Source organism: Microchirus variegatus, assembly GCF_963457635.1.
Source record: "Microchirus variegatus genome assembly, chromosome: 10".
Taxonomy (NCBI): Eukaryota; Metazoa; Chordata; class Actinopteri; order Pleuronectiformes; family Soleidae; genus Microchirus; species Microchirus variegatus.
In genome coordinates, this window is record NC_139811.1 from 15,161,990 (window position 1) to 15,174,654 (window position 12,665).

General features: G+C 41.7%; 1 protein-coding gene across 1 annotated transcript in view; it reads right to left on the bottom strand.

Annotated features, from left to right (window-relative positions):
• Positions 1–12,665, bottom strand: part of prkar1b (protein kinase, cAMP-dependent, regulatory, type I, beta) — a gene marked incomplete at its 3' end in the record, with an annotated part of 57,370 nt that overhangs the window by 20,810 nt on the left and 23,895 nt on the right. Inside the window, exons 4-5 of the mRNA XM_083895951.1 lie at positions 4,246–4,307; positions 1,400–1,446 (exon numbers count right to left, since the gene is read on the bottom strand). Coding sequence (XP_083752077.1) covers positions 1,400–1,446; positions 4,246–4,307 — 109 coding nt within the window. The remainder of the gene's footprint in view (positions 1–1,399; positions 1,447–4,245; positions 4,308–12,665) is intronic.

Genomic DNA, 12,665 nt, shown 5'->3' on the forward strand with positions numbered 1-12,665 from the left:
AGCAGACCTACAGTTCAATATGCAAATAGACAGACATGGATTCTGAAGCTGTAGGACTGAAAAGAACTGTAAACTTATAGGTGAAATAAAGCTAACAGAGCCAGTTTTATATAAAGACGTAAGTATGATAAGCACCAAAACTTTATTTGACTGCGCAGGCAATATTTTATCAGAGTTGAAGTCTGTGGAAGTGCAAGTGTGCAAGTTTGCCACAACTCCTCTGAAAACAATCATGATGCCACATCTCGAAATAGGCGGCAGTAATGACTGCTTTTGTCTATCGAGCAGACCATCTCTACGTGCAGCACTTGCACACTTCCTTTTTCTGACTTAGGTGGGCTGTCTATATTGGCAAGTCCAGTCAAGCTTGCCAACCTGCTTCACTCCTGTTACCCTGCGCTCACCGCTGTAAGCCGATAAGGTCACTTCCTGTTTAACTTTCCGTCAGCTCCTGTGTTATCTCTCCACTTAACTCTATCGCTCTGTCAGACCTGCTAAAACAAAGAACATTCTCAGTTTGGCTGTCTTCACAGGGCACTGGACTCTAAAGCACCATGTTCAGATTGTCATCAGAGTGAAACCGAACTTTGAAGAGAACAAAACATGGGGGCAATCCAATACAACCTGTCTATTGTTGGAGGTAAACATTGTTGTAATATCAGTTGGGGAGGCTTGGTTTTCCCACTGAGTCACTTAAAAGAAGGTGAATAAAGGTTCATAAACTATAATACAACTATATGTTTTATACAAACAGAGCCTGTTGATGTGGGGGGTTGTTGCAAAGAAAATGGTATGATGATTAGGATCTGTGGGAATTAAAGGGTTGCACTGACAAACACACAAAGCCACGGTCTAGAATGTCAACCCATTATCATCCCAAATCCCCCCATTATCAAAGATGATGTCATCGATATGAATTCTACACTGCGTTTCCCAAGGAACTCAGAAATACATCCGTAAAGTTTGAAGTTTATTGGGAGAAAATTGAAGAGCAGATAGATATATGAGTGGTACACTCTTAGAAATAAAAGTACTAAGTATAACCATATAAGGTTCTTTGACTTGTCCTTTTTATAAAGGCTCTACCTGGAACCCTTTTGGGGGGTTCTACCAAGAACCCTTTTAAAACCCTTTATTCAGGAAAAGGGTTTTAAAGGGTTCTCAGGATCAAAATGATTCCATTAGTGTTACCAAGAACCCTTGAAAAACCCTTTCTTCGGGAAAGGGTTTTTCAGAAGCAAATGGTTCCAGGTAGAACCTCAGCCCTTGTACAAGGACCCTTTTGGAACCCTTATTTCTAAGAGTGTGTGGCTTGTGTTAATTTAATGTTAATGGCAGAAATTGTTCTAAAGAGAGAGAAATTAGAATAAATGTTTTTGGGTTTGTGTGAGCCACTTACGTCCACTTCACCTTGGTCAATAACATAGAAGTTGTCTCCTTCATCACCTGGATGGGAGAGAAGAGAAACAGGAGTTTGTGAATGACAAGAAAAATACCTGGCTTTGAACCAACCGGGAAGCTTATTTTTCCTCTTACTCTGAATAGTGGATAAACCATTAAACCAAAAAGGGAGTTACTCTGGGCATTGAGTGTGAAATCTGTCAAATATTTGGATCAAGGTTTTCTGTGAGTTGGAGGACTGAACCAAGTTGAAACTTTGTTACACACCTTTTTGGGTTTTAGTTAGTTGAGAGCCTGTAAAGTTTTGGGCCAGAGCAAGATTTCCTACACTGTACTTTTAATAATGTTAACTCGGGCCAAGGATGCAGAGCTGCAACCCCTCAGTAAAGAATACATCAAGGAATGGTCAAAGTTTTCAGTTTCTGAAAGTTTAACAGTAAACTCACACAGACAAATGTTTCACGTCCATTTGAGATCTGTTTTCAGTGTTTTTGTACAGGCAAAAAACTAAACCTCATTAAACTCATCTGTGTGTAAAAAATGGACCTAAATCATGGTTTGTTTGTCTGGTTTTGCATGGATTGTGACTCAAAAAATGTTCTGGTCGTCTGACGGGATCACCTTTGTGTCACTGACGGTGGTGTGCTGCGCTTTCAAAGTGAACCCTAACCCTTGAAGTGAGCCACAGGATGTAGGTGGTTGTCCACTGAAAGCATCTAGTCTGGAGATAAGGGCTGAAAAATGGCAAAGTGTTCCTTTAATTATGCTATCCATTACATAGGGCTGAGGGGGGGGATTATTAAAATAGACTGACAGAAAACACATAAGTACTGAAACTCTCCCTGCAGCAACCTCTCACAATAAGATATAAGTGCAACTCCTTTCACAGGTAAGAGTGGGTAGTGATGCATGAACATACATGACACAAGTATGCTTGTGTATGCATTTCATAGGTACCAAATGAGGGTGTGTATGACTGTGTATGTGTGTGTGTGTTTTTTTGTGTGAATGCTCCTCTGACGAGTTGAAAGGCTGGGAGTGCCATGTGTGCAAAGTTCACAGGAGTTCACATGGCTAATTAATATTGAGTGGAGAGCGCTCGTTAATCATATAGCTCTATTTGTCACAAAAATGCTCCTCGTCTGTCTGATGGTCTGTCCGTGGAGACCCCAGAGACACACACACACACACACACACACACACACACACACACACACACACACACACACACACACGCACACACACACACACACACACACACACACACACACACACACACACACACACAAACACACACAGCCTTCTGCAACCTGGCCCTCTGCTATCCCCCTCTCTCTTTCTCTCTGTCTCTCCTTCTTTCATCTCATCTATCTTTCTTTCAGGTCCCTCTCGCTCTCATCTTTCTTCTCTTCTACTCTTCCTGCCTTTTACCACTTTGGTTCTCAAGCCTTTGTTTTCTGCATTTCCAATCCCCCCTGTGCCTGAGAGTGCAGGCAAATATTTGACCAGAACGTGCACAAACATATAGACACACGCACACACACACACTCAAAGGCTGGTGTGCTCAGGGTGGCCTCGTTTTCACACAGGGTAATTGTTATAGACACTGTTAATGTTCTCGGGTTGTGCTCAAAAGGAAGACATGGGTTACATCCTTGGTCTCTGACATAGATTTTGATATTTTGCTCCCAAAATGCTGGCGCACCACCAACCAAAAGATGTCCAGTTAGGAATTTTATATTACAGGTTGGGTTAGGAATAATCAATAAATCAATCCTGGACCACTTGTTCACCACTGGCTAAAAAATTAAGGGAATACACAACATATTTTATGGAAATAACTGTGTCCTGCATTTTGCATGTTATAATTGAGTGAATTCTCCTTTTGTTTAAATACCAGTACAGCCTCTGAGTCAATAACTCCTGGTGGTGTCTAAACAGTGTGTGATGGGCCAGTAGCACGGGTAGTTTCTTGAAGCTGTACAGTAGTCCAGACATTAGCAATGACATCACTATTGTATATATGTACCACACACTGAAGTGTATATAACAATGGGCTGTCTAGGGTTGGGGGCCCTGCAAAGATACCTAGACTTATTATCACCAAATTAGGCCTGACATACTCCCAGATGCTGAATTGGAGAAGTTAGGAATAAATGAGCGATGATGTTGACAGTTTTCCTTGACTTAACATCCAGGTGAACGTGTTTGCAAGGCACGCTTTCGATTTTGCGCAGGTGTGAATGTAGTGATATATGACAGTGAGCATTCATCTATGAGAATGTGTGTTTTCAGCATTTAAATATGTGTTTAAACGTGTCTGGGTATGTGCTTGATAGGAGTTTGAGTGGGGGGCACTGGAAAAATACAGTCTGGCTCTGTTAAGTTCTGTGTTCCTTCAAAGTCTAGGGATGTCTAGTGAAGACGTCAATGACTGTGGTTAAGCAGAGGAGAGGGACCTGACATCTGGTGCAGGCTGAGGGAATGCGAGGGTGAGGCAAAAAGTGGAAAAGGGAGGGAAAAGGGTGTAACAGGATGATGTGAATATGAGTCTTGGTGGCAATGCGATACATGCATTCTTGGAGATGAAGCCATCGAAGGGTAACCAGTGAAACCAGCAAACTAATTGCTACTTTTCCACTTAAGTGGCTGGGTGGATCAGATACGGCATATGTCGACGTGATGAACTCAAAGAGTCTACGTTGTCAGAATGTTGCCCTTTATATCAAATATACTGTATACTATTTCAATATCTATTGTCACCATGATTTTAGGCTGTGTTTTCCTGAAGCAAAACTACCAGTGATGTATTGCATGACACAACGACATCTGACGTTTACATACCTTGCTGGATGACTGTTTCTCCTGCAATGTGAGTGACTGGGAACATGGCATCAAATATGTCACTAGAAAGGAGGAGGAAAGAAGGAAGGAGGAGAAAAAGAAAGGGAGAGGGACAAAGAACATGATTATCACCAACATGGCTGTCATTATGGTACATTCACCTTGTTAGCCATAGGGTTTAGTGTGGTAATACCTGCCTAGTCACATGCACATTATGATGCTGATAGTGTGCACTTGTAAAGTACTGCACAGTACCTTTCTTAAGTTTTTGTTGGTCAATCATGCAATCGCTTTCCACTGCCGCAATGTAGCAATGTGCAAATTACATGCCCAACCAACACCTTGTTTTAAGACCAACACAGGCATGGATTTAAGTGCATTTGCTATTCAAACAATACAGGTGCTGGATTGGAAAATGGCAACAGTGTTAGTCTCAAACTGGCAAAAACACTCACATTGTATCGGGTTTGAAATACGGACCATAGAGTTCTAAGGTTCTAAAGCATTTATTCAACCATGTCTTTTGGCAACTATCCATTATTACACTTGTTTGAAATAACTTTGGGAATTCTGATTAATCAAATGAAGTACCTGCCAAACATCACACAAATATCATGAGCTAAGCTTCAACCACTTTCCCGGCATCTTTACAGATGCCGCGTATAGCGCATATAGGCTCAAACATGTTGCTACATAACATGATCAAAGCACGTATCGCTGAATGTATCTTCTATACTCAAAACCTCCTCTTGAGAAAGCAAACAAAATCGCCTGTGTTTAAGCACTTAATTTCTGTTTCAGCACAGCAGGGAGAGTGACTGTTAGACTCTTCCTGACTGGTCCATTTGAATGCATGAAGCCTCAGCAGATTAAAGTTCCAATGCAGGGATGTGTTGGGACAAGAGAAAAACTTAGAAGCCTTTCTCTCCTCCTCTCTGCCCGTCTCACACCTTCAGGGTGTATTTATCTATCTAATCAGTTGCATACCACCCGTCTTATAGAGAAATATAGTAAAAACAATAAAAGAGGGTCAGACATATCAAAGACATGACCTGCTGAGTGAATGTTGGCAAGTCTAAGCCCGTTCTTGGTTGTGTGTGCACGTGCGTGTTCGGTGTCTGAATATACATGTGTATCGCCGATGAAAACACACAGGTTTATGCAAAATAATTTGCAAACCTTGTCGAAGATTATAAACAAGTGTTGCAGTGTTGTTTTATGAAAACTTGTCTGCTGGGAAAAAAATAAGAAATGCAGGTCAACAGATGGTCGGGAGAGATCTGAGGCTGTTATTAAAAGGTTTGGAGGTGAATAGACCCTGCCGGTATTTGTTTATGTGACAGTGAATAAAAAGCAGACTGGAGAAGGTGGAATTGAGCCAGCTTCACCCACACAGGTATAGGCCCTGTGTGATGCAGCTGGCCATTGACTCACGTCCTCAACGACACACACACGCTCTTTGAAGTGCACAGGCACAAGCTAAAAGACGCACGCACGCTCACTTCTACAACACATCCTCCAGTACATACACGTGGTACTGCGCATGCAACTGATACACTCAGTGGTGCATGTCAACACACTTGCGCACACTTGTAAGAATAACAACATATTTAAGCACTGGCATTTGTGAGGAACACAGGAACACCGGCACTCTGGTACGACACGCAAACTCTTTGATGGTGTTTAGTCAGTGTAACATCTGCAGGAGTGCGCTCAGCTCTCCTCACATGTGTAACGCCCTGCGCCTGGCACATAGTCTGTTTGTTCAGGGAGAGTCAGGGCTGTGGATTTCACTTATCACTAATAAAGTGTGTGAAAATAGCACAGGAAATTTGGTCAATTGTCATATGATTTATGTCATATGATTGCTGTTAATATCATATATTCTTTTACATAGGCTGCACTTTGGTATATATGCCTTTTGTTAATGGTGGTGGTGATGACGGACTTGATGATAGTAATAATGCATTACATGGCCAGAAGGATGTTTCAGGCTGCACTGCATTGTCAGAGTGAGAGGATCAAAGGCAAGCAAACCTATGTTTAGGTAATTACCCTTGACCGTCTCTCTCTTCTATACCCTGCCTCTCACTGAATGCTTAGGTGAGCACAACAAAGACACTTATGCAGGTAATTGCTTCCCCTCAATTCTACCTGACTCTCTTTCCCTTTCTTCATCCCACACTTCCGTCCTGTCAGTTCTCAATCACTTTTTCTCTTCCTCTCCCCTCTCAATTGTCTATTTCTTATCTCTAATTCTCTCCCTTGACCCACCTATCCCCGCAGCCCCCGCCTTCCCCAGATAAAGTGATTAATCTTGTCCTTTCCGCTACCTGTAGCCCCTCTGACCTTACGAAAAGGCAGAGCCCTATTCCCCTTACAATGGATGTGCTGTTCTGACAGAGACAAAGAGAGGGAGAGAACCTGGACTCTGCTCGGAAGTTCACCTTCTGCCACCCTAAAGATAGATGATTCCCCAAAACGTCTGTACGTGTGCATACCTTCGCACATACTGTATTTCGTTGTACACGCGTATGCAAGAGAATAGACCAAATAAATGCACAACAATATAATACATGTAGATACCATTTGTTAAAGTATACCCTATTTCAGTCTGTATAACATGTCTGTTATATGCTTTGGTAAAAATACCTTAAGGATGAATCACCACAGCAGTTCAATCACCCAGCCCTGCCCTGAAAGCGATCATTTGCCGACTCTAGCCGGCACATTGCACGTAAATCCTCTGAGGCTGGAAGTTTGTGTAGAACTCTGTGCTGCACTGTGCAGCCAAGAATAGAACACTTCTCGGACTTCCGTTCTTCCGGATACTATTGCCCTTGTTTGCACTCTCACGTTTCATTGTGACGTAGCAATGAGTGCGGAAGTCAACATTATATCCTGTACTTAGATTGGGGCGCACCACAAAAACACGAGTGAGTCATCTTTTTTCACACTTTGCCTACTCATAGGGCCTCCAAAGTCCCAATCTCATGTGTTAATATGATTAAAAAGTTGATTTTGCATAATATATCCCCTTTAATTGCCTTCATACTTGGTGACATAATTTTATTCCCCAGTGCAAACACTTTCTTGGTTCAGTTGGCATCACATAGACTGCACAAAGCCCACTGTGTCCATTTATAGCACCGGTAGTAGCAGCTAGAGATCGTGGCACCTCTCTAATAACATGAGCTGCTATCATGACAGTGAAGCAGCATAGAAGAACAGACGATAACAGACGAAAAAAAAATCATCTTAATAAGTCAGATTAACTCAGCCTCCCTCCAAATCGTGTATGTACATGTGTGAGTTTGTGTTAAAATGACAGGAAGCGTTTACGTGCTCCTTCACTCTCTCTTATACACATACACACAATAAGGTGGAAACAGGCTATTATTCTTCTCAAAACCCCATAAAGACGTGGTTAGCTTGGGGGATTCCAGTCACTAATGAAATAAAATCAAGCCTGCTTTTGTAGCTGGATTGCTTGTTGTTCTTCCTTGCTGGCACTGGCGGCTTTTCACTCGTACCTCATCCCTTCTTCACTAATCTTTCCTACAACACAGCTGTTTATTTGTTCAGCAGCAGACACCTTATCTCTAACATTAGTACCTCAAAAGACAACACTGCCTTTATGCCGTTACCACCAAAGGACTCTTTAGCAGTGCAGCGTGCCGCCATGTCTTTGTGTTTCTTAATGGAGTGCAGACTGTTGAGTTACACAAGACCTTCACGGGGAGACACAATGCTCACTCCATCTGTTTGGAAGAGGTTTTGCAAAAATCAAAAATAATCAACAACTGCACCGCATATGGGAACTTCTCAGCTCTCCAAGCTTTGTTTTGGCTTGGCAGGATTGTGCCACTGGTTTGGCTGCCACGTCGTTCATGCCGTAGGTGCTTGCACAATTAATTTTCACTGCCATACTTTATACTAATTCAGATTCTGGCTGAACAATAGTCTTTGTTATGCAAGTTGAGAGAAATCTGTAATAGCATGATGACAAGAAATATGCACTTGGTTCGAATAATGTGTTAATGTTTTTCAGGGTAAGAGATCTAGATGATGAGGCCAAAGTCATATGTAAATATACAGCTGTGAGAAGAAGAAAAAGAGGTTGCATTCGTTATTTTCACACTGTTTTACATCTTGGAGCCATTAAGGTGCCAACGTAATTACGAATAAGAGATTAAAAAAAAAAGGTTTGCTGATATTATGTTTTCAGCACGTCCAACCAACAACACAGTGAGTGTCCCGAACACATTCTCATCAACTTTAAATAAAGGTTGCTATGAATAACTTCAGCACTGCTTTTTGTTTACCAACGTGAATTGTTGCGATTAGTCAGCAGAATGTGTTAAAGCTCAAGCAAACTTACAAAAATAAACATGCAAACATGAGTTAGATGTTGTTTATTAGCCTATTGTGTGACTCATTATGGGTATATCACAGTAAGGTGGAAAAGTTTATGAGGCTGACTAAGTGGTGTACAGTTTAATGTCCACAGTTTAAAGTTGAGCACAACCAGCCACGGCAAACCACACGGAACAACCAACTCACCCCATTGTGCTCACAATGGAATCGACTCAAAACCATCAAGTAATATCAGCATGTGCACACGGTTCTTCGCTCACATGCAGACACACACGCATAACCGACAATACTAAGGCAGATGAAAGTGTGAGTGTGAGAAAGAGATGAAAGAGGCATAATTATAAAGCTCGGAAGAGTTCAGGGAGGAAATTTATGATGTAAGTGCTCTTGGCACGTGCCCTGTCTCCCTGGAGGCCCCGTGAAAGACGGAGATACCAGTCCATTCCAGCTGCTGCCCGTTCCTTCACACTCGTCTCCAAAAATCTGAGGAGAAGCCACAATAGAATGCATTGTGTCTTACTTGATCAAGGCATTCTAAAGAGATCCCATCGAATCCCAAATTCCATCAAAACTGCCACCAACTTTAAATAATATAGCTAACAAATGCTTCATAACGCAACACAAACAATTGAATAATAATACATGTAAATAATAATACATTCATTCATTGTCTATCACGGCCGCTGCAGCCAATCCCAGTTGACATAGGGCAAGGTACACCCAGTTTGACACCCCTGATTTACAGCGTCAAATTAACCTCTGCTTGTTTTTGGACTGTGGGAGGAAACTGGAAAACTACAGTTTTCACACGGGGAGAACATGCAAACTCAATGTAGCAAGACTGGGGCGCAAACATAGGTCTTTTTGCTGCAAGGCAGCAGTGCTAGCCACTAGGCCACTATGTGGTCCCTGCATAATACAACAACTTTTATTTAGCCATATCATCACAAATCAGGCCACTCATTAAACAGACGGCTAAATCCTTTTAACATGAGTTTGCATGTCTTTTTTTTTTTTTACAAAGGAAAAGGCTGAAGATGATTTGACTGTTAAATCTTGTAGTAAAAACTGAAAGCTCATGAGACAGAGGAATCTCTTGAATCACACACAGATAACGACATTTCAAGCCAAAGAGATGATTGTTTGTATTTCTTTGCAATCAACATCCATTTAAAAACATTTAAAAATGTCTTTGGTCTAATGTCTACTGGCCTGTACAGAAGGCACCGGCAACTATGCAGCACAGAGGTGGTCCTGCATTTTTACAAGTGGACATAACCATTTACGACTGGTGACAATGGCCACTTAGATGGTCAACAATGTGTGAGGAGAGATGAGGCCAAGGCCATGCGAGGAAAAAAAAACACTTGCTTTTATAAAACTTAAGTGGCTTTTTACCTACACCTCTACATTTGGCCATTGGATGCGGTCCTTGGAGATCTATTATTATTCCTCGAATCCACAATGGCCTATTGCATACTGAAGACTTTTAAGTCCGTAATAGGAATGAAACACTTTGGACTTTAGTATTTTGGTCTCGAGGATCTAAATTGAGCTAATGTTCACATACGTGGAGGTCTACAGAAGTCCGTTTAAAATCAGCTGTGTGATTAAATGTTGGAAGTTGTACTTAAAACCAACAGAGGGCAGAGATCACACTGTGTTAAACCCACACACCTGGCCCTGGTGGGTTTATAAGAGGGTGTAAACCTGGATGAATTCTGCTGTCTCAAAATGTCTCAAATATACTGGATGTGCACTGAAGGAGGGTGCGTGCATTTATGCTGCAGATCTCTGTGACCTGTACACTGCTGCCAAAACCTGCTGTAGGAACCCAGTGAGTCAATCATCATTTCTGCACTTAGGGAGGCAAGGTCCACATTTCCCTTGGCTCTGCCCTTAGTTTTGTCCAATTTCGTTTTGCAAATGACTGAAAGACATGGGTCATTAAAAGAAAACTGCATCTACTTGGGCCAGCGTGTATTTTTATGCTTTAAACTGTGATTGTGATGTTCGTTTTCAAATCCTGCAAAGCCACACCTCTACATGTTGTTATTGCTAAGAGATGTCTGGACAACTGATTCAGTCTGACGAGATGACTCAGCAAGCTAAGGGAAACATCACTGACGATCTGGCCTGCCACCAAACAACCCTCATTAACAAATATTTTCACTGCAGTTGTTATGTTGACATAAAACGAAGCATGTGTTCTTCTCAAATGATTCAGAAACAGATTTTGGTGAAATGTCTACGTTCCTGAAACAGGTGCAATTTTGTCCAGGTGGAAAATCTGAGCCAAAGGTCACTGGCAGGTCATTAAGTGTTGCATTTATCAAACCGTGTCCCAACTCGGCTGCTTTATCATTACTCTGAGGAATTAGTCCTGTCAGATTAACAAATAAAGCTCAGCAGGAGTTGCGACAAGAAGAATGTATTTCTACTTGTGCCTCCAAAGTCACAAAACACTTCCCACTATCTCTGAGTAGAGCTTAGATCGGGCCCAACATATTAACTGTAATTACGAGCCCGAGCCCGATTTAAGCCCGACATTTTTTTAATACATGAGTCGTAAATGTACACGTACGTCCACGTCGTCCCCACAGTGGGGGCTTGTTGTACCTGCTGCCACAGTCTAATTTACAACAATAACAGAGCAGCTGAGATCCGCTTCCATTAACGCATTTGTTGCTAATGAAGATGCGCTTCCTGGTTTTTAAATGATGCTCACATGGCCGCAGGTTTTTACACCTTCACACAATATGCTATCATACCACACGAACACAACGAGGGAGAAAAAACACAAATGCTTGATCAAGGGCTCGTGCTTGGGCAGAGAATCTAAACTCTATCTCTGAGCTCCACCAGCTCATTCGCATTTGTATCTGATCACAAAATGACATGGGTGACCACCACCTCCTCTCCTGCACCACCTCAACTCATTCAATCAAGAAACCGAAAGAACATGAGACATATCTTCACTCATTTTAGCTCTGCTTTCCTGAAACAACAGTAGTATATATCTATATATATCTATATATATATAGATATATATATTAGAACTGAACCAGGACTGGCCCCTTGGACATACTAGTCTTCCACGGCCAACTTTATCAAAGGGGGATCTGAAATATCACCTCATGCCAGCACACTATTGTTACACCATTGCTTTTCTATAACTGTTGTGTTGCTGGCATGGAAATAGAAAGGCTTTGAAGAGAGGTTAAAGGGGAAACTGGGACAGTCATTTAATTACAAATATTATAGCATTATTGAGATGCAGAAAGAGCGTAAGACCCTCTAAAAGAGAACCCTTCAAGAAAAATGGTTGTACATCAACAAAAAAAACAAAATTACATGCATATACTAGTCCAAAAGTCCCCTAAAAGATCCGCTGTGACTACTGCAACACATCCAACACACACAAGTACACCGCTCCAGGTTTCGCATCAGGAAGGTGAGAGTTGGAGTTGCATGGCAGAGGAAGAAAGGTCTAGTCTAAAGAGGAAAATAAGCAATTGGCGAGAGGATGTGAGGAGAGATGAAGATGTGCCACGGTGTGAAGGATCAACATCAGATTTTGACAGTGTCTTGATAATAAACATACGCCACCTTCGAACCTTTTGATGGTCAGAGTCACAGAATTACTTGTATGTTTCGGTGAATAAAACATTCCTTTCCATAACTCAGGCGTATCTTCCGACATTCCCAAACAAGGCTGTTTAGTCACTTCCAGGGTTGTAAGGCTACAGCTCCAATCTAATTAAGTTGTGATGTTATTTATCTGCCCATGCTTCACTAATACCCTATTTGTGCCATAGTTTGCCCATTATTCTCAGAATTCATGGACTAGAAATCTGATTATTACTCAATGTTATAAACACCTCAATGCACCGAGTGTGTCCGCTCTCGTATTTGGCTATGTTTGCAAGAAATGATGAGCTCAAATTTTGAGATTTAAAGATTTCTAGAGTAAATGGAAAAGGGATAAAAAAACATTAAGTCTGACACATCGAGCTAAATCTCTGCACTGGAGATCTAAAGGG